The 14,425-nt window shown below is 36.4% G+C and overlaps 7 protein-coding genes across 7 annotated transcripts; 2 read left to right on the top strand and 5 right to left on the bottom strand.

The window, feature by feature from the left end:
- The first annotated feature begins 135 nt into the window (after nucleotides 1–135).
- LOC109581189 (uncharacterized) lies at nucleotides 136–1,796 on the top strand. The gene is made up of 8 exons (XM_019995061.1): nucleotides 136–214; nucleotides 480–653; nucleotides 726–767; nucleotides 811–896; nucleotides 942–1,161; nucleotides 1,206–1,319; nucleotides 1,372–1,464; nucleotides 1,505–1,796. Exons 1-8 carry the CDS (start codon nucleotides 136–138, stop codon nucleotides 1,651–1,653), a joined length of 957 nt encoding a protein of 318 aa, XP_019850620.1. The 3' UTR covers nucleotides 1,654–1,796.
- A 915-nt stretch (nucleotides 1,797–2,711) lies between these two features.
- On the top strand, nucleotides 2,712–7,666 carry LOC105312310 (limb region 1 protein homolog). Its single transcript, XM_019995032.1, has 14 exons — nucleotides 2,712–2,857; nucleotides 3,697–3,787; nucleotides 3,847–3,877; nucleotides 3,962–4,101; nucleotides 4,300–4,403; nucleotides 4,570–4,695; nucleotides 5,721–5,861; nucleotides 6,067–6,133; nucleotides 6,200–6,286; nucleotides 6,341–6,495; nucleotides 6,542–6,621; nucleotides 6,797–6,887; nucleotides 6,944–7,010; nucleotides 7,142–7,666. The coding sequence occupies exons 1-14, from the start codon at nucleotides 2,744–2,746 to the stop codon at nucleotides 7,369–7,371; spliced, it is 1,524 nt and encodes a 507-aa protein (XP_019850591.1). The 5' UTR covers nucleotides 2,712–2,743; the 3' UTR covers nucleotides 7,372–7,666.
- On the bottom strand, nucleotides 7,601–8,665 carry LOC105312309 (uncharacterized). Its single transcript, XM_011404853.1, has one exon. The coding sequence runs from the start codon at nucleotides 8,663–8,665 to the stop codon at nucleotides 7,601–7,603; it is 1,065 nt and encodes a 354-aa protein (XP_011403155.1).
- Nucleotides 8,666–8,952: 287 nt separating this feature from the next.
- LOC105312308 (uncharacterized) lies at nucleotides 8,953–9,999 on the bottom strand. The gene has a single exon (XM_011404852.1). It carries the CDS (start codon nucleotides 9,997–9,999, stop codon nucleotides 8,953–8,955), a length of 1,047 nt encoding a protein of 348 aa, XP_011403154.1.
- Nucleotides 10,000–10,137: 138 nt separating this feature from the next.
- On the bottom strand, nucleotides 10,138–11,181 carry LOC105312306 (cyclic AMP receptor-like protein A). The gene has a single exon (XM_011404851.1). The coding sequence runs from the start codon at nucleotides 11,179–11,181 to the stop codon at nucleotides 10,138–10,140; it is 1,044 nt and encodes a 347-aa protein (XP_011403153.1).
- Nucleotides 11,182–11,377: 196 nt separating this feature from the next.
- Nucleotides 11,378–12,433, bottom strand: LOC109581188 (uncharacterized). Its single transcript, XM_019995060.1, has one exon. It carries the CDS (start codon nucleotides 12,431–12,433, stop codon nucleotides 11,378–11,380), a length of 1,056 nt encoding a protein of 351 aa, XP_019850619.1.
- A 229-nt stretch (nucleotides 12,434–12,662) lies between these two features.
- LOC109581193 (uncharacterized) lies at nucleotides 12,663–13,917 on the bottom strand. The gene has a single exon (XM_019995065.1). The coding sequence runs from the start codon at nucleotides 13,908–13,910 to the stop codon at nucleotides 12,786–12,788; it is 1,125 nt and encodes a 374-aa protein (XP_019850624.1). The 5' UTR covers nucleotides 13,911–13,917; the 3' UTR covers nucleotides 12,663–12,785.
- Between the last annotated feature and the right edge of the window lie 508 nt (nucleotides 13,918–14,425).

Here is a 14,425-nt window from a genome sequence, read left to right as displayed (position 1 = left end):
GAAAGCAACTTTGTGGTTACTTTGATCTTAGGGCAACTCTGTTGCCTGAAATAGAAGTCAGTTCTATTTCAGGCAACAGAGTTGATAGCACATCAAAGTAACCACAAAGTTTCCTTCAACAAAGTTGAATAGTGGATGGTGGGCTTTAAGGATACACTGGTAGTCTGGTACAGTTACATTGCATACAAATACAGACTTTTATTCATCACAATAGGTTAGTGGGTTATGTAAAGGAGAGTATCCGAATAGTACAAGAGTGAATATGCTTATGAATAATCAGATACAAGACAGTCTCGGTATATCAACACAAGTTAATGATCAATTGATGATTACTGGAGTAATAACTGTACCTAATAATTTAAATACATTTATTGTTAATGTATCACTGAGTAATAATGGAGGAGAATTCCTACCAATACCTTCTTTTGGATTTGGTAAAGATAGTTTGTACTTAAATATTCATTTACATACTTTTTTAGGTTATCTTGGACCAGTTACTAACATTGATTCTTCAATTGACAACTGTTCTACTATTGATATAACATGGACTGCTCCTACAGTTGATGATGGAGTATCTATACTCTATTATATACTAAAGATGTATGATGCTATTACTTGCAGCCTAGTGGATACTGTATCAGTATATGATACCAGTTATCAGTTTGTGGATAATAATTTATTCATTCATCGTTATACATATGTTATAACTGGAGTTAATGAATTAGGAGAAGGAATATCTAACAGTAATACATTCTCATATCAAAGAGGTACAGAGATAATCATTAATCTAAATTTATGATGTTTACACAGCTCCAAAATCAGTTAATGGAAATACTGTTTCTATAGAACATACTTTTCAACAAAATACATTTACTATTATACAGTTCAGCATACCAGTAAGATGAACTATTTATAGATGAATAATTGATTCTCCTTTTAAGGTGATGGTAGAATGCACAGGTGAAGCCCCTGATAGTGCTACGGTTACTGTACACTGCAATGAAACTGGTGGTATATATAGTAGCTCTTATATTATAGACTATACTAAGCAACCAAATAATATAACAGGATCAGTACCAGTACTTCAGTATCAGCGGTGTAATATCAGTATTGTATTTAGTAATGAGGCTGGTAGTAGTGAACCATTTATACTAGCATTTGGTCAGTTTACTATGTGTTTATAGTTCATATTACAGCATTAACAGATACATATCCTCTGTCTACTTATATCACTACTACTACTGCTGCTGCTACTACTACTACTGCTACTATTGTCACACCTGTTTCAACAACTCTTGGCATTAGTACTGGTTATTATGGTTAGTATAGAATTATTATAGTATTATGTATTTATGCATAGTTATTATTTAGTTATCACAGCAGGTGTTGTTATAATATTATCAATACTAATAATAATAATAAGTCTCATTTTGCTTGTTATTATATACAAGAGGAAAGCATTTGGTAAGGATATGTTCTACTTATAATTAATTATTAATTGCAGGGTCTGCCTCATTACAAAAACAGCAAGAGGCATGTGTACCTACTACACGCAATGAAGCATATGAATTCAACAATTTAGTGTTTACTACTGATAATAATCCTGCTTATGAAGAAATAGGAGGAAACAGAGGAGGACCAGTTAGCATGTGAATAATTGTAATAACTAAGTATTGATTTGACAATGGATTTTAGCACGGTGACTAATTAAATGAAGATGTGTGTTTTATTATAGTTTTGGCTGTTACTTTTATTTGAAACCAAATTATATTTAGTTTGTAATTGTAATTCTAAAATTGTAGTTTTTATACTTTCTCTGCACCAGCAGCTTTTGCTCCCAGTGAGGCTGCAAAACCTGCAGGAGTTGCTCCAAAGACAATGACATCATAACTGGTGCTGTCTTTGACACTTGAGCTTCTTTCTGTGTGCCTATTCAATGATGAACTGCTGCAGAGTGCTATTGCAACAGCAATTAGCACTAAAATAGCATAAGAACTATTAGCCATTATCTTTTTAGCATGATCAGGAAAGGTGATAGGGTGGGGCTGCATGTATGCATGATAAATCATAGATATTAGAGTATAGGAAATTAGAGTACGTTGTTGTTTCCTGTACTCTAATATTTATGAATAAATCAATGAATTCATTTTAATTAATAATAATTATAATACAATAGATGAGATAATGATTATTTTAATGATTTTGTATTACGTTACATTACATCTACTGTTTCTAGACACTTAAAATGTCTTGGAGGTTCCCACAATGTTGCATCCATCATATCTTGAGCCTGCGGGTACTTTTCATTCTCTTTCACAAACTCCTCAAGTTCTAGGTTTAGTACTTGTAGATCAGTGTGTATTGTACTCATATCCTTAATGCTCATTAACAATGCAAGAAATGAGAGTATGGCCCATGTTGCAAGGAAAACGGTTAGCCCAATTGTAATTGTGTGAACTAATTCTTCACCAGTGACGTATGGTATTACTGCAATAACAGTCACTTTCTCTTCCAAGCAGTACTTTGGATTTAGTTCCAGCTCGTTAAAACCAAGCTCATACCTAGGATCACACACGCATACACCGTCTTCCCATAGTCCATTGACACAGGTATCATTGCCCGCCATTTTGTTTATCGGTTGCCAGGGAGACAGAGGTTAGGCCGCGGGTTTTGGCGCGGAACTAGGAAGTTGCATTTTGAAGGCGTGGTTGGTGACACGCCTCCTCTTCATGAGAGGTGACTGATGGAAGAGAAAGAGAATGTGTTCCTTTCTTCCTCGCTAACAATAGAAGACCCTGATATATTAGTCGATCCAGAAGAGCAGAGAGCCTTCTACAGTTTCGTGAGGGAATGCGTGGTAAGATAACTAGAGCAATGATACTGGAATTACAATGTACACATGTATTTTAATGAACTCTTTTGACTGTATTTCATTGATGACATTCTCATTGCTTTTCTCTTGAAATAACTACATGTTTGCTGATGTAGCTAATAAAACCAGTAAACAATGATTAATCCAATTAAAGATGTGGGAGTTGTGTTTGGTACATTTCATGTACATGTACATGTATTTTTAATATGGCAGTGTTGTAAGTTATGCCTGTCAAGTTCAGGGTCAGATGATTCCCTGATAATATTCATAATGCTTCTATTATTGTGGCTAGCTGTGGTCTATAGATAGTATGCAGTTACTTCCTGTTTAGTACCTCTTCAACATAGCCATAAACACCTTCTACAATATACACGTATAGTGCATGACGTACATGTATTTATCATAAATACGCATCTATCATAAGTAGCCTTGTGCATGTACAGTCAAACCTGCCTATTATGAATAAGGACACCTATAATCAGGACAGTATATGGTCCTAAGTTGTCCAGAATAGACAGATTTGACTGACACATGTACATTTACTTATGTACCTATTTGTGCTACATGTGCATCTACAAACGTACATGTATACATTATCTGTGTTTGTTTGTGCAAGAAGCAATAGTACTACATGTCAGCCTCATTCACTCACTCTCTCTCTCACTCACTCACTCTCTCTCTCTCTCACTCACTCACTCACTCTCTCTCTCTCTCTCACTCTCTCTCTCTCTCACTCTCTCTCTCTCTCACTCTCTCACTCTCTCTCTCTCACACACACTCTCTCTCTCTCTCTCTCTTCCTCTCTCTCTTCCTCTCTCTATTAGATTAGTCTCCTCTTGTGCATGTGTGTGTACATCTGTGGCTACTCAATTGTTAAATATTTCAAGAAAGCAAAAGAGAGTGGAGCCTTAAATAGTAAGTCTAATCCTCGTAAATTAATTTCACTTTCTTTGTTTTTCCCTTTTAACCCTCAGATGAACAAGATGCCATAGTGTACAAAATAACGTAAGCAAATTACACAGTACATGTACATTCACATGCACATGTACATGTACATGTAATTTATCCTACGTTCCTTTTCTTTTGTAGTACGATATTGTGTGCAGTTGCTGTTTCTGTTAGTCTAAGTTCGGTCATTCTTCTCCCTTCCTCTATCATCAGTAATGAAATACGTCACATATATCCAAATACATCATACATCAGGTGGCTAGATACTTCACTCGTAAAAGGTCAGGATTTTTTTGGTGCATGTACATGTACATGCATACATGTACATGTATACAATGCATGTATTGTCTTTTATTCTCTAAAATATTATGATATCATTTGTCTTTTCACTCTTTTATGTATGTGTGTGTTACATGTATATATTTGGCATCACTGTATGATAATTGTGTGTGATAATGTGTTTGTGTACTTTACTGTAGGTTTGTGGAATTTGGTATTCCTGGGCTCTAATGTATGTTTGTTCCTGTTGCTACCGTTTGCTTACTTTTTCTATGAAGCTGAAGGACTTCCTGGAACAAAAAAGGTAATAACATGTACCTATGTACATGTACATGTACATAGGTACATGTACATGTACATGTTACTATAGTATACATGTCATGTACATGTACATGTGTATTAACATTGTACCACATTTATAATTATTTATTGTGTTTCCTGCTCTCTTTCCTTTGCTCTATCTCTTTCAGGGTATTATGTCTCGGGTGTATGAAGCAATAATAGTCTTACTAATGTTAGCTCTCTTAGTCATTGGAACTGTTTGGGTTGCTGATTCACTTACCCTTCACATTCACAGCATGTCCTTCTACTTGATGGTCAGTATTGTGAACTTTGTACTATAGCCCATGTTTTTTTCAAAAAATGGCTCCGAAATCACCCCCAATTTTTATTACATTTTCTGATACATATTGATGTACTTATGCTGTGTAGAAAGTTTGAGCTTATTCCAATTTCAATTTTTCAAGTTACAGCCATTTTAAGAAAACGTCAAGATTCTGAAAAATACCCAAGGCTATAGCCTTGTATAGCCCATGGTTTTTTTTAAAAACTGGCTCCAAAATCACCTCCAATTTTTATTACATTTTCTGATGCATATTGATGTACTTATGCTATGTAGAAAGTTTGAGCTGATTCCGACTTCAATTTTTCAAGTTACAGCCATTTTAAGAAAACGTCAAAATTCTGAAAAATACCCAAGGCTATAGCCTTGTATAGCCCATGGTTTTTTTTAAAAACTGGCTCCAAAATCACCTCCAATTTTTATTACATTTTCTGATGCATATTGATGTACTTATGCTATGTAGAAAGTTTGAGCTGATTCCGACTTCAATTTTTCAAGTTACAGCCATTTTAAGAAAATGTCAAAATTCTGAAAAATATCCAAGGCTATAGCCCATGGTTTTTTCCAAAAAATGGCTCCGAAATCACCCCCAATTTTTATTACATTTTCTGATACATATTGATGTACTTATGCTGTGTAGAAAGTTTGAGCTGATTCCGACTTCAATTTTTCAAGTTATGGCCATTTTAAGAAAACATCAAAATCCTAAAAAATACCCAAGGCTATAGCCCATGGTTTTTTCAAAAAAATGGCTCCAAAATCACCCCCAATTTTTATTACATTTTTTGATGCATATTGATGTACTTATGCTGTGTAGAAAGTTTGAGCTGTTTCCGACAAATATTTTTCAAGTTATGAGCATTTTGAAATTTAAACAATCCAACCCTGTACTAATAGTACACTACATGTTCAGGTATTTTGTTGATACATGTACATGTACATATACATGTAGTTGACCCATGTCTGCTTATATTATTTCTTTCTCTCTCTCTCTTTCAGGACATCAAAGGTCTAGTATTATACATACCCATACTCTATTCCTGTATGTCAATGATTGGTGTACTGATTACTAGCATGTGCACTCCCATTGGTTTCTCTAATCTCTTCACACTCCTTGGCACTATCATAGTACAACCTGAAGTAAGCCAATCCTACAGTACATGATTGAAAGCATGAGCTATTGTGTACATATTATGTACAATTGTACATGTACATGTATCTGTTCTAGACCTTTCCATTTTAAATATTTTCTATACTTAGTAGAAAGTATTATTTCGTCTTATTATATTGTACATGTACATGTACAATGTACATGTATTTTCTCTTTCTTTATAATGTACTGTAGCTTCATATTGATGTTGACCAGAGGCTTGAGAGCTTGCGCCTTGAAGAAGCTTCAATTAAAAGATCATGTTAGTCTCCAATCATCTGTATACATGTATACTTACATGTATGCCCCGTCCCCTCTCTCTCTGTAGCTTCTCTTACTGGTAGCAATTCATCCTTAGCATCTAGTAAGACAAGACAGTCCCTAGTTGATCTTTATGAAGAAAAGAAAAGATTAGGTACAGCAAACAATGTCTGTTCTATACAGAAACACTGACTTTTATCATTTTTAGAGCGTCATCGTCGCTCATCAGCTTGGGAGAGACACATACTCTATCCTCTTTGCTTCTTTTCCCTTCTGGCTCTCACTCTCTTCTCTCTTGTTCTTGTATTCTTTAATGTCCTCTCTCTTCTACTTCTCTCAGAACACTCACCCAAAGGAGCTCAAGTATGGCCACAAAATGTATTTTTTTTTAATTTTCATTTTATACTAGGAGCACATATATAGCCTGGGAGAGAAATCTGCCTCTTATCTTGGGCCATTGGGTGCACTAGTGGAAGTCATACTCATTGTGTATCCTATTAATGATCAGAATAATAATATTATTATATACAAATGTATTTTACAATGTAGAATATATTTTCTATAATACATACATGTACATGTACATGTACAGTACATGTATTTTTTCCATTTTCAAATTTTAATTGTCATCAGTTGTTATTTTGTCCTGAATGTTTATTGTTAGTTACATGACAGCTGCCAGTTTATTGGGATTCTTTAATACTCCACTGCTGAGGAGACTAAGACCACGACCAGGCGATACCTCCATGATAAAGGCAATTCCAATCACGATTAATTATTATTATTATTATTGTTATTATTATTATTACAGATTATCATTAACAGCATCATATTGCTGATACTAAGTTCTGCCATGCCAGTAGTTGTTCAAGTTTTAGGTAAGATTACAGATGGGTCTGCATTTTAACTCATTATGTGGGTGGTACAGCATTTGAGTATTGTACATGTACATATGTACATTGTATATTATTTAACGTTTAAATTAATTTCATCTGTTTATGTCCTTTAGGAATCACGAAATACAATCTTTTTGGGCACTTTAGCAGTATAGCGGTCCTTGGAAACTTTTGGCTACTATTATGCTACAACGTCACGTTCATCTCTTTAACCACATTGATACTCTTCACACGAGCGACACAGTCAATAGTTAAGGAAGTTACTCTTCTTTTTCGGAACAGGATCACTTCTCTAAGCATATTTAGCTCATCCAGAAGCAAGATGAAGTATCATACTGAATGATTCTTTTAAAGAGAACGTTTTCAATGGTGTGTCTTAGGCAGGGCCGGACGAGTGATAATCAATTCTTCTCAAATTATTCTTTCTTCCTCTTTCTCCTCCTTCCCTTCATCCCTTGCGCCTTTTGAACTTCTCACTTAATTTATTTTTAAAATTAAATTAAAATTTTACTACATGTACACGTGTATGTATTTGAAAAATTATTAATTTATTGATTCACTGTTCACAACTATTATTGTTTATTTTCCTCTGTCATGGCAGTGCTTTTGTCAATGAAAGAGTCACTTTGGCCTACTTTGAATTTGTATGAGGTGACATGCCTTTTTTCTAGCCCGCGCCATCTCATGTAAGCTGCTCTGATTTCTTTCTTATTAAGGTGCTTCCTTGTTTCTTGATCGAGGACAAATATGAGGGACACAGTGACACCAATCAAGCGATAAAATGTCACCAGCAATACAAATAAAATGTAATAGAAGACGTCACCCTCGTCTGGTTCTGTGGCATCATATATCCTTGAGATGAGTGGGAATATGCTTATGATCATGAATAGGATGGGATACCCTAACAGGGGACGTATCTCAGATGCTATTTTCTTTTGCAGCTCTTTTGTCTCTTTCCCCAAGTTTCCTGTTATCCATTGCTTTCTCTTCCTACGTGCTATACACAAGGAGAGGGCCAGAAGGACTGCTAGGACCAGCATAAGGAAGTAAAAGGGTATGTAGTACACGGAGAATCTGAAGTAGTTCCCAATATCAAATGTAGAACAATCCTCGTAATTTTTATTTCTTATCCAGCAGAAGATGCCAGCCGGGCCGTATGATAAATAAAGGAATGGTATCCATGAGATTACTAGTGGAGGAACTAGTATCCCAATGATGTATGGTATTTTGTACTTTTGTGTGTCTCTCTCAAATGCAACACGAATGAATACATCAATCATGATGATTGCAACACAATTTATCATCCACCAGTACACAGTCTGATCAAGAAACCCCATCACAACACAGTAGCCCCTTGATGCTGTATTAGTCGCTACATCAGGAGGCGTCACGTTGAAGCAATTAGAGACTGCATAGAAAAGACTTGCAATACAGAGATAAAGGATGAGCTTTTGACTGAAGTGCACATATTTCTTAAAGAGGACAATGATTGATATTGCCACTAGCAGACACAAGATAGAGGATATGGAGAATACAATGTTCATCACGGCCAGTGCTGTGTATCGAGGATCACTAAAGACATCAAAACAAGAAAGGTCAGGCCCATCTGTTTCATTGCTCTCATTGCTGTTGGACATCTTCTTCAAGAACAACTATGAAATAGTTTCGCTAGCTATTGATATGTACTATATGCATAGTGACGACTACTCCTACCTTAATGGACATACTGTACTGTTTTATTTACTATACTATTGTCATGTGAGCTTTAAGCTTAATTGAATTCAACTCTGCATGAGGCTGATGGCTCATAGAATGATATAAAAATAATTGTACTTTAAAAAGGAAACACAATGCTAATGATTATGTTGGTAATAATAATTAATTACTTATATTATGGAGCACTCATCCAAACCTAGATATCATTCTATGTATCTTTTTCAATCTTTATTGCTTTTTCCCTGCTATAGGAGTCACTCCGTCCAATCTCAGCTTCATATGCAACCACAGCATTCTTCTCTTTCCCTTTCCATCGCTGGATGGCTGCTTGGATCTCGACACAATTTAGTTTCTTCCTCGTCTCTGGATCAAGTGCAAAGATGAGTGCAATGATAACACCAATCAGACGATAGACAATAACCAGCAGATAGGAGAGTATAAAGTAGATAGTGCCATCTGTTTTAAAGATCCCATAGATCCTGAAAATGAGTGGAGTTATGCATATCACCATGAAAAAAACTGGATACCCAATCAAAGACCGGGTTTCAGATATTATCTTCTTTTGTAGTTCTATCGTCTCTTTCCCAAGGTTCCCTGTCATCCATTGCTTCTTCTTCCTTCGTGATATGCACAAAGTAATGACTAGAAGTATTGCCAGGCCAATCATTAAAGCATAGAAAGGAGCATAGTAGAGGGAAAACCTTAAAATGGCTCCTAAATTAAACACGTCACAGTTTTCATATTCTCTATCTCTTATCCAGCAGAAGACACCAGCTGGGCCATAGGATAGACCAATGAATGGTATCCATGAGAATACCAATGGAGGAGCCACTATACCAATGATGTATGGTATTTTGTACTTTCGTGTGTTCCTCTCAAATACAACACGAATGAATACATCAATCATGATGATTGCAACGCAATTTATCTGCCACCATAGGAACACCTGATCAACAAACCCCATGATAATGCAGTAAGCCTTAGAGACAGGATTGGTGTGTGCGTCAGCAGGTGTCACGTTGAGTACTGTGCTGAAGGAGAAGAGGAGACTTGCAATGCAGAGATAAAGGATCAGCTTCTGACTCAAATAGACATATTTCTTGAAGAGGACAATGAGTGCTATTGCAGCTAGCAGGAATATACTTGAGATTATAGAGAGGACTACGCTTAACACAGCTAATCCTATGAAGTGGTGATCATCATAAATATCAAAGCAAGACTGGTCAGTGCCATTGCTGCTGCTGTCATTAGACATCTTCCTGGAATAAACAGCTTGGCTGTGCTGTTGATAGTATTCATGACATAATAAAATGACTTTTATAAAAACTTATAGTACACTCCTACTCATTCACAAAATAGTAATAGATACCTTACAACTATATATAATAATAATCTACACTATCTTAGTGTATTCAGTATTTGTCGGTAATATTGAATCAGCTCTTTCTGTAGATTCGCCCACTAGATACTCTCTGATTGCAGCATCTTCTTTTCCACGCCATCTTCGAAAAGCTGCCTTTATTTCAATCCACTTCATTTTCTTTCTTGTCTCTGGATAGCTTAAAAAAGCGATCATTATAATACTCCCTTGAGTACTAAACAGTATGACAGTAATCAGTGATAGAACAAAATAGGTGATATCACTGGTACTATATATCCCATATACCCTATGAGCAAATGGTATTATATTTACCACTATGAATATAACTGGGTAAGCAAAGAGGGAGCGAACCTCTTTTTCCAAAATTTGCTCTAAATGTACCAACTGGTAATCTAATTGACTGTTTCTCCATTGCTTGTGTCTCTTTCTGATGATGCACCAAGTAGACAGAATCAGTATGAACAAGGCAAAAAAAAGAATGTAGAGTGGGCCATAGTAGAGAAAAAATCTTAAGTAGATCCCATGCCAAAAAAGAGGGCAATATGTTTCGTTATTAAAAGTGCGCTCTCGTATCCAACAGAAAGTTCCTGCAGGTCCATATGCCTTATAAATAAAAGGTATCCATGAAAAAGAAAGTGGAACAAATATGATTAATATAACGTAAAACAGCTCAAATTTCTCTGTTTGTCTTTTGAAGACAATCTTAATGAATATGTCAATCATGATTATAGTGACAGACATGAGCTCCCAGCAGAATGAAGCCTGGTTGAAAAAACCCACTGCCATGCACAAATCTTCTAAGGCTGAACTTGCATTTTGTGCTTCTCTTCCAAAGAAATTGATTGAATTGATGAGACTGTAAATTAAACTGCAAACAGCCACATAGAGAATGAGCCTCTGGCTGAAGAACTGGTACTCTTTAAAGAGCACTATCAGTCCTATCATACACAATAATAGGACACAAGAGACAGTAGAGAAAATAATCTGAACAACTACTAGACCATCATATTTCTCATTATCCAACATAGTGCAGTTAGTCGAGCTGTTAAACTCCATGATGATCTTACAAGACTGATAGTCAGCTCCAAAGTGACACTAGCTCAGCAGTCAGCACAGTCACTGTCAGTCAGCATTCACCTTTCTGCAACCGGAAGTGATAGATTAAACCGGAAGCAAATGAAACCGGAAGTGGAAACAGATTATTAAGAATATTTTATAGAAAAAATTATAGAGTAATCACACATTAAGCTTATTACTGTATTTCAAGTTTTTGTGTGTATATGATTGAGTCAAACATATTCTTAGGCAATGAATCACTGCGCCCAGCTTCTGCCCTATAATCTCTGATGCTCTCCTCTTCATCTTTCATGCACATTCTCTTTAACGCTGCAACGATCTCTTTTCGATTTAATTTCTTCCTTGTTTCTGGGTCGAGGACAAAAATACAGCAAATGAGTATCCCTTGAAAGCGATAGATGATAGTAGAAACAAATATTAGTACATCATAAATGGTGTCTTTGTCTCCTAATGAATCATAAAGGCTTGTTATTAGACCAAAGGTATGAATGAACACAAGAACAAATGGATAATAGATGAGAGAACGTATCTCTTCCTCCATTTTGCTTCTCATTCTCTTCTCTTCTTTCCGTCCTCCCCATTTCTTTTTCTTCCAGCGTACAAAAGAGAGTGATATCACCATTAGGACTATTATGGTAACCAGTAATGTCATAAAAGGGACGGAAAATATCGCAATCATAATGTAATCACCAATTAGAAAGTCAGAGCAATCCTCTAAGTTTTTGTTCCTTATCCAACACACAGCGCCGATAGGGCCATAAGCAAGGAAAATGAATGGTACCCAACTGTATAAGATTGGGGATAGGACTAACATTAAATAGAGCAGCTTTAGTTTCTCTGTCTGCTTATCAAGCACAGCTCTCAGGAAAATATCCAAAGCAAGGATGAAGTAAGCCATAATGATAGCCATTGTTGCCACTTGCTCAAAGAACCCAATCACATAGCAGTAATAGAGATCGGGCTTACTCCTGTAAGCAGTGAGAGCTGTAACATTCATAGATGCGACAACATCATAGGCCAGGGAACAGGTGGCAAGTAGCAATATGAGTTTCTGTGTGAAGAACACGTACTTTTTAAAGATGATTATAATAAAGAGCATGCACACAAGAAAGGAAGCTGAAATCAAGGAGAGCACAACCCTCAGTCCTAGCAGAACTTTGTACTTTGTTGCTTCGAAATCAGAGAAACAAGTTAGATTAGAGTCCAGACCACTACTGCTGTTACCCTCCATCATAGCAACAGTTCAGCAGCAGACTATTGTGGAGTGAGTAGGGCAGTACGACCATATAGGGATCTACTTAAAATAACTTCATTAATTTGTAACACACCAGTAGCTTCTATGGTTGTTTTAACCATAGACTATCAAACCTATTCCTATGTTTATATTTTAAAGATAAGCACATACACGTATGTGCATATAAGCACACATGTAATTTTAATGCCCACACCAATTTTCATAATTTTGTGTGCTTCTGAGTGAGCTCAAAAATTAAAAAACAAAATAAAAATAATGCATGTGCAGCGCTCAATAGTGTTGATCTACCAGTTTCCTATACATGCTATAGTGATGAATGGTAAACAGTTTACTCCCAGTTTAACTTCATATGCAAGCCATCAGGATCACAGCTTTCATCTTGAGTCACCGCTGCCCTATCGCGACTGGTTGAGCCGTAATTAAGGGAATCACTTCTACCATGTACTATTGAATAACTCCTAACAATCCCTCTTGATCTGCAGCAACAAGTCTGAAGGAATGCAGCGACGAATCTCTTCCAAGTGAGGAGTTTCCTAGTCTCCGGGTCCAGCGTAAACGCCAATGTTACCAGAACCCCTTGAAACGGGTAAATGACATACGAAATGACAGAGAGAGTGAAATAAGTTGTTAAATTGTGGTTAAGACCATCATGTTCACTTGAAGTTGCATCATTGATGGTTGCATAGAGTTGTTTGAGGAGTGGAAATACGTTAATTACCAGCACAATCAGTGGGTAGTAAATGAGTGGGCGTATTTCCATGGCAATCATCCTTCGAATAGCAATGGCTTCGGGGTCAAAATTACCAGACCATCTGCTCTTCTTTTTATGAGCAATGATGACAGCAGGGATGTACAAGGCTACCAGTAATAGCATTAGGAGTGTGAGAGGAACATAATAAAGAGTGTATCTTAGGATCATACCTATTTTAAAATAATTATTGCAATCGCTCAAATTGACTTCCCTTATCCAACAAAACATATCGTCAGGGCCGTAGGCATCGTAGTAAAACGGGATCCATGAAAAAATAAGGGGAAAGACAAAAATAATGAGCACATACCCAAATTCAAATTGACTCGTAGTCCTTCCACAAACTGCCTTTATGAATAAAGCAATGACAATACAGAAAGTAGCCATTATTGTCCACCATATTGTAATTTGCTCAGAAAAGCCAGCAACCTTACAGTATATAGTGATGAATGATGAAGTAGTGTTGTAGGCTTTGGTCCCATACAAATTGAGTCCAGCTGTCAAGAGATTGAGCATACAGCTTAAGGCAAGGTACAAGAGTAAACGTTGTGAGAAGAACTTGTATTTTTTGAAGAGGAGGATGATGAGTAGCATACAAAAGATGAAACCACACGAGAGAAAGGATAGGCCAGACCTTAAACCTAGGGCTATGTTGTACTTGGAGCTGCCAAAGTTAATACAACTCTCATTGGTTAAATTAGACATAATCCGCCGCCTTGGCGCCTTCTCCTGCTGGCTCTCCCAGGTTTCACTATAACAGCTGCATTCCTTATAAGGAATGCAGCTGTTATGATTACCTTACCCTATAGCAATGTATTCCTATAAAAAAGCTACATATTATAGACATGTATACTTTATTGAATTGTGCTGTTATATTTTCAATGTTTAGATATACCGTAGCACGTAGGGCGCCTTTTTTCGAGGGCTATAAATTTCGCGATTTTTTTTAAAAATTCGCGAAAATTACTTTCGCGAAAATCAAATCAATACGGTACAAGATGGCAGACGGCATAAATTCGCGAAAATTAAATCCGCGAAATAAAAATCCACGAAATTCATAGCCCTCGAAAAAAAGGGTGGTCACTATTTTACGGGACGGGACGGGACAGGACGGGACGTCCCGTCCCGTAGCCCTGCGTAGCCTAAAATCCGGGACCATAATTCGCAGGCATTATTATTATGATTATAATCATAGAAAACAGCAATAATAACTACCAGTA

The sequence above is a fragment of the Amphimedon queenslandica genome, unplaced genomic scaffold (genome assembly GCF_000090795.2).
Source record: "Amphimedon queenslandica unplaced genomic scaffold, v1.1 AMPQUscaffold_13456, whole genome shotgun sequence".
NCBI lineage: Eukaryota > Metazoa > Porifera > Demospongiae > Haplosclerida > Niphatidae > Amphimedon > Amphimedon queenslandica.
Note: the sequence above shows the minus strand (reverse complement) of the source record. Positions and strands in the feature narration are given on the sequence as shown.

Bases quoted from the DNA above. Each gene is read 5' to 3' on its own strand.
- LOC105312306 (XM_011404851.1), bottom strand. From the start codon at position 11,181: ATGGAGTTTAACAGCTCGACTAACTGCACTATGTTGGATAATGAGAAA.
- LOC109581188 (XM_019995060.1), bottom strand. From the start codon at position 12,433: ATGGAGGGTAACAGCAGTAGTGGTCTGGACTCTAATCTAACTTGTTTC.
- LOC105312309 (XM_011404853.1), bottom strand. From the start codon at position 8,665: ATGTCCAACAGCAATGAGAGCAATGAAACAGATGGGCCTGACCTTTCT.
- LOC105312310 (XM_019995032.1), top strand. From the start codon at position 2,744: ATGGAAGAGAAAGAGAATGTGTTCCTTTCTTCCTCGCTAACAATAGAA. The intron at 3,878-3,961 runs GTAAGCAAATTA...TTTCTTTTGTAG, and splicing joins GCCATAGTGTACAAAATAAC to TACGATATTGTGTGCAGTTG. The intron at 4,102-4,299 runs GTCAGGATTTTT...ACTTTACTGTAG, and splicing joins AGATACTTCACTCGTAAAAG to GTTTGTGGAATTTGGTATTC.
- LOC109581193 (XM_019995065.1), bottom strand. From the start codon at position 13,910: ATGTCTAATTTAACCAATGAGAGTTGTATTAACTTTGGCAGCTCCAAG.
- LOC105312308 (XM_011404852.1), bottom strand. From the start codon at position 9,999: ATGTCTAATGACAGCAGCAGCAATGGCACTGACCAGTCTTGCTTTGAT.
- LOC109581189 (XM_019995061.1), top strand. From the start codon at position 136: ATGGTGGGCTTTAAGGATACACTGGTAGTCTGGTACAGTTACATTGCA. The intron at 897-941 runs GTAAGATGAACT...TCTCCTTTTAAG, and splicing joins TTATACAGTTCAGCATACCA to GTGATGGTAGAATGCACAGG. The intron at 1,320-1,371 runs GTTAGTATAGAA...GTTATTATTTAG, and splicing joins CATTAGTACTGGTTATTATG to TTATCACAGCAGGTGTTGTT.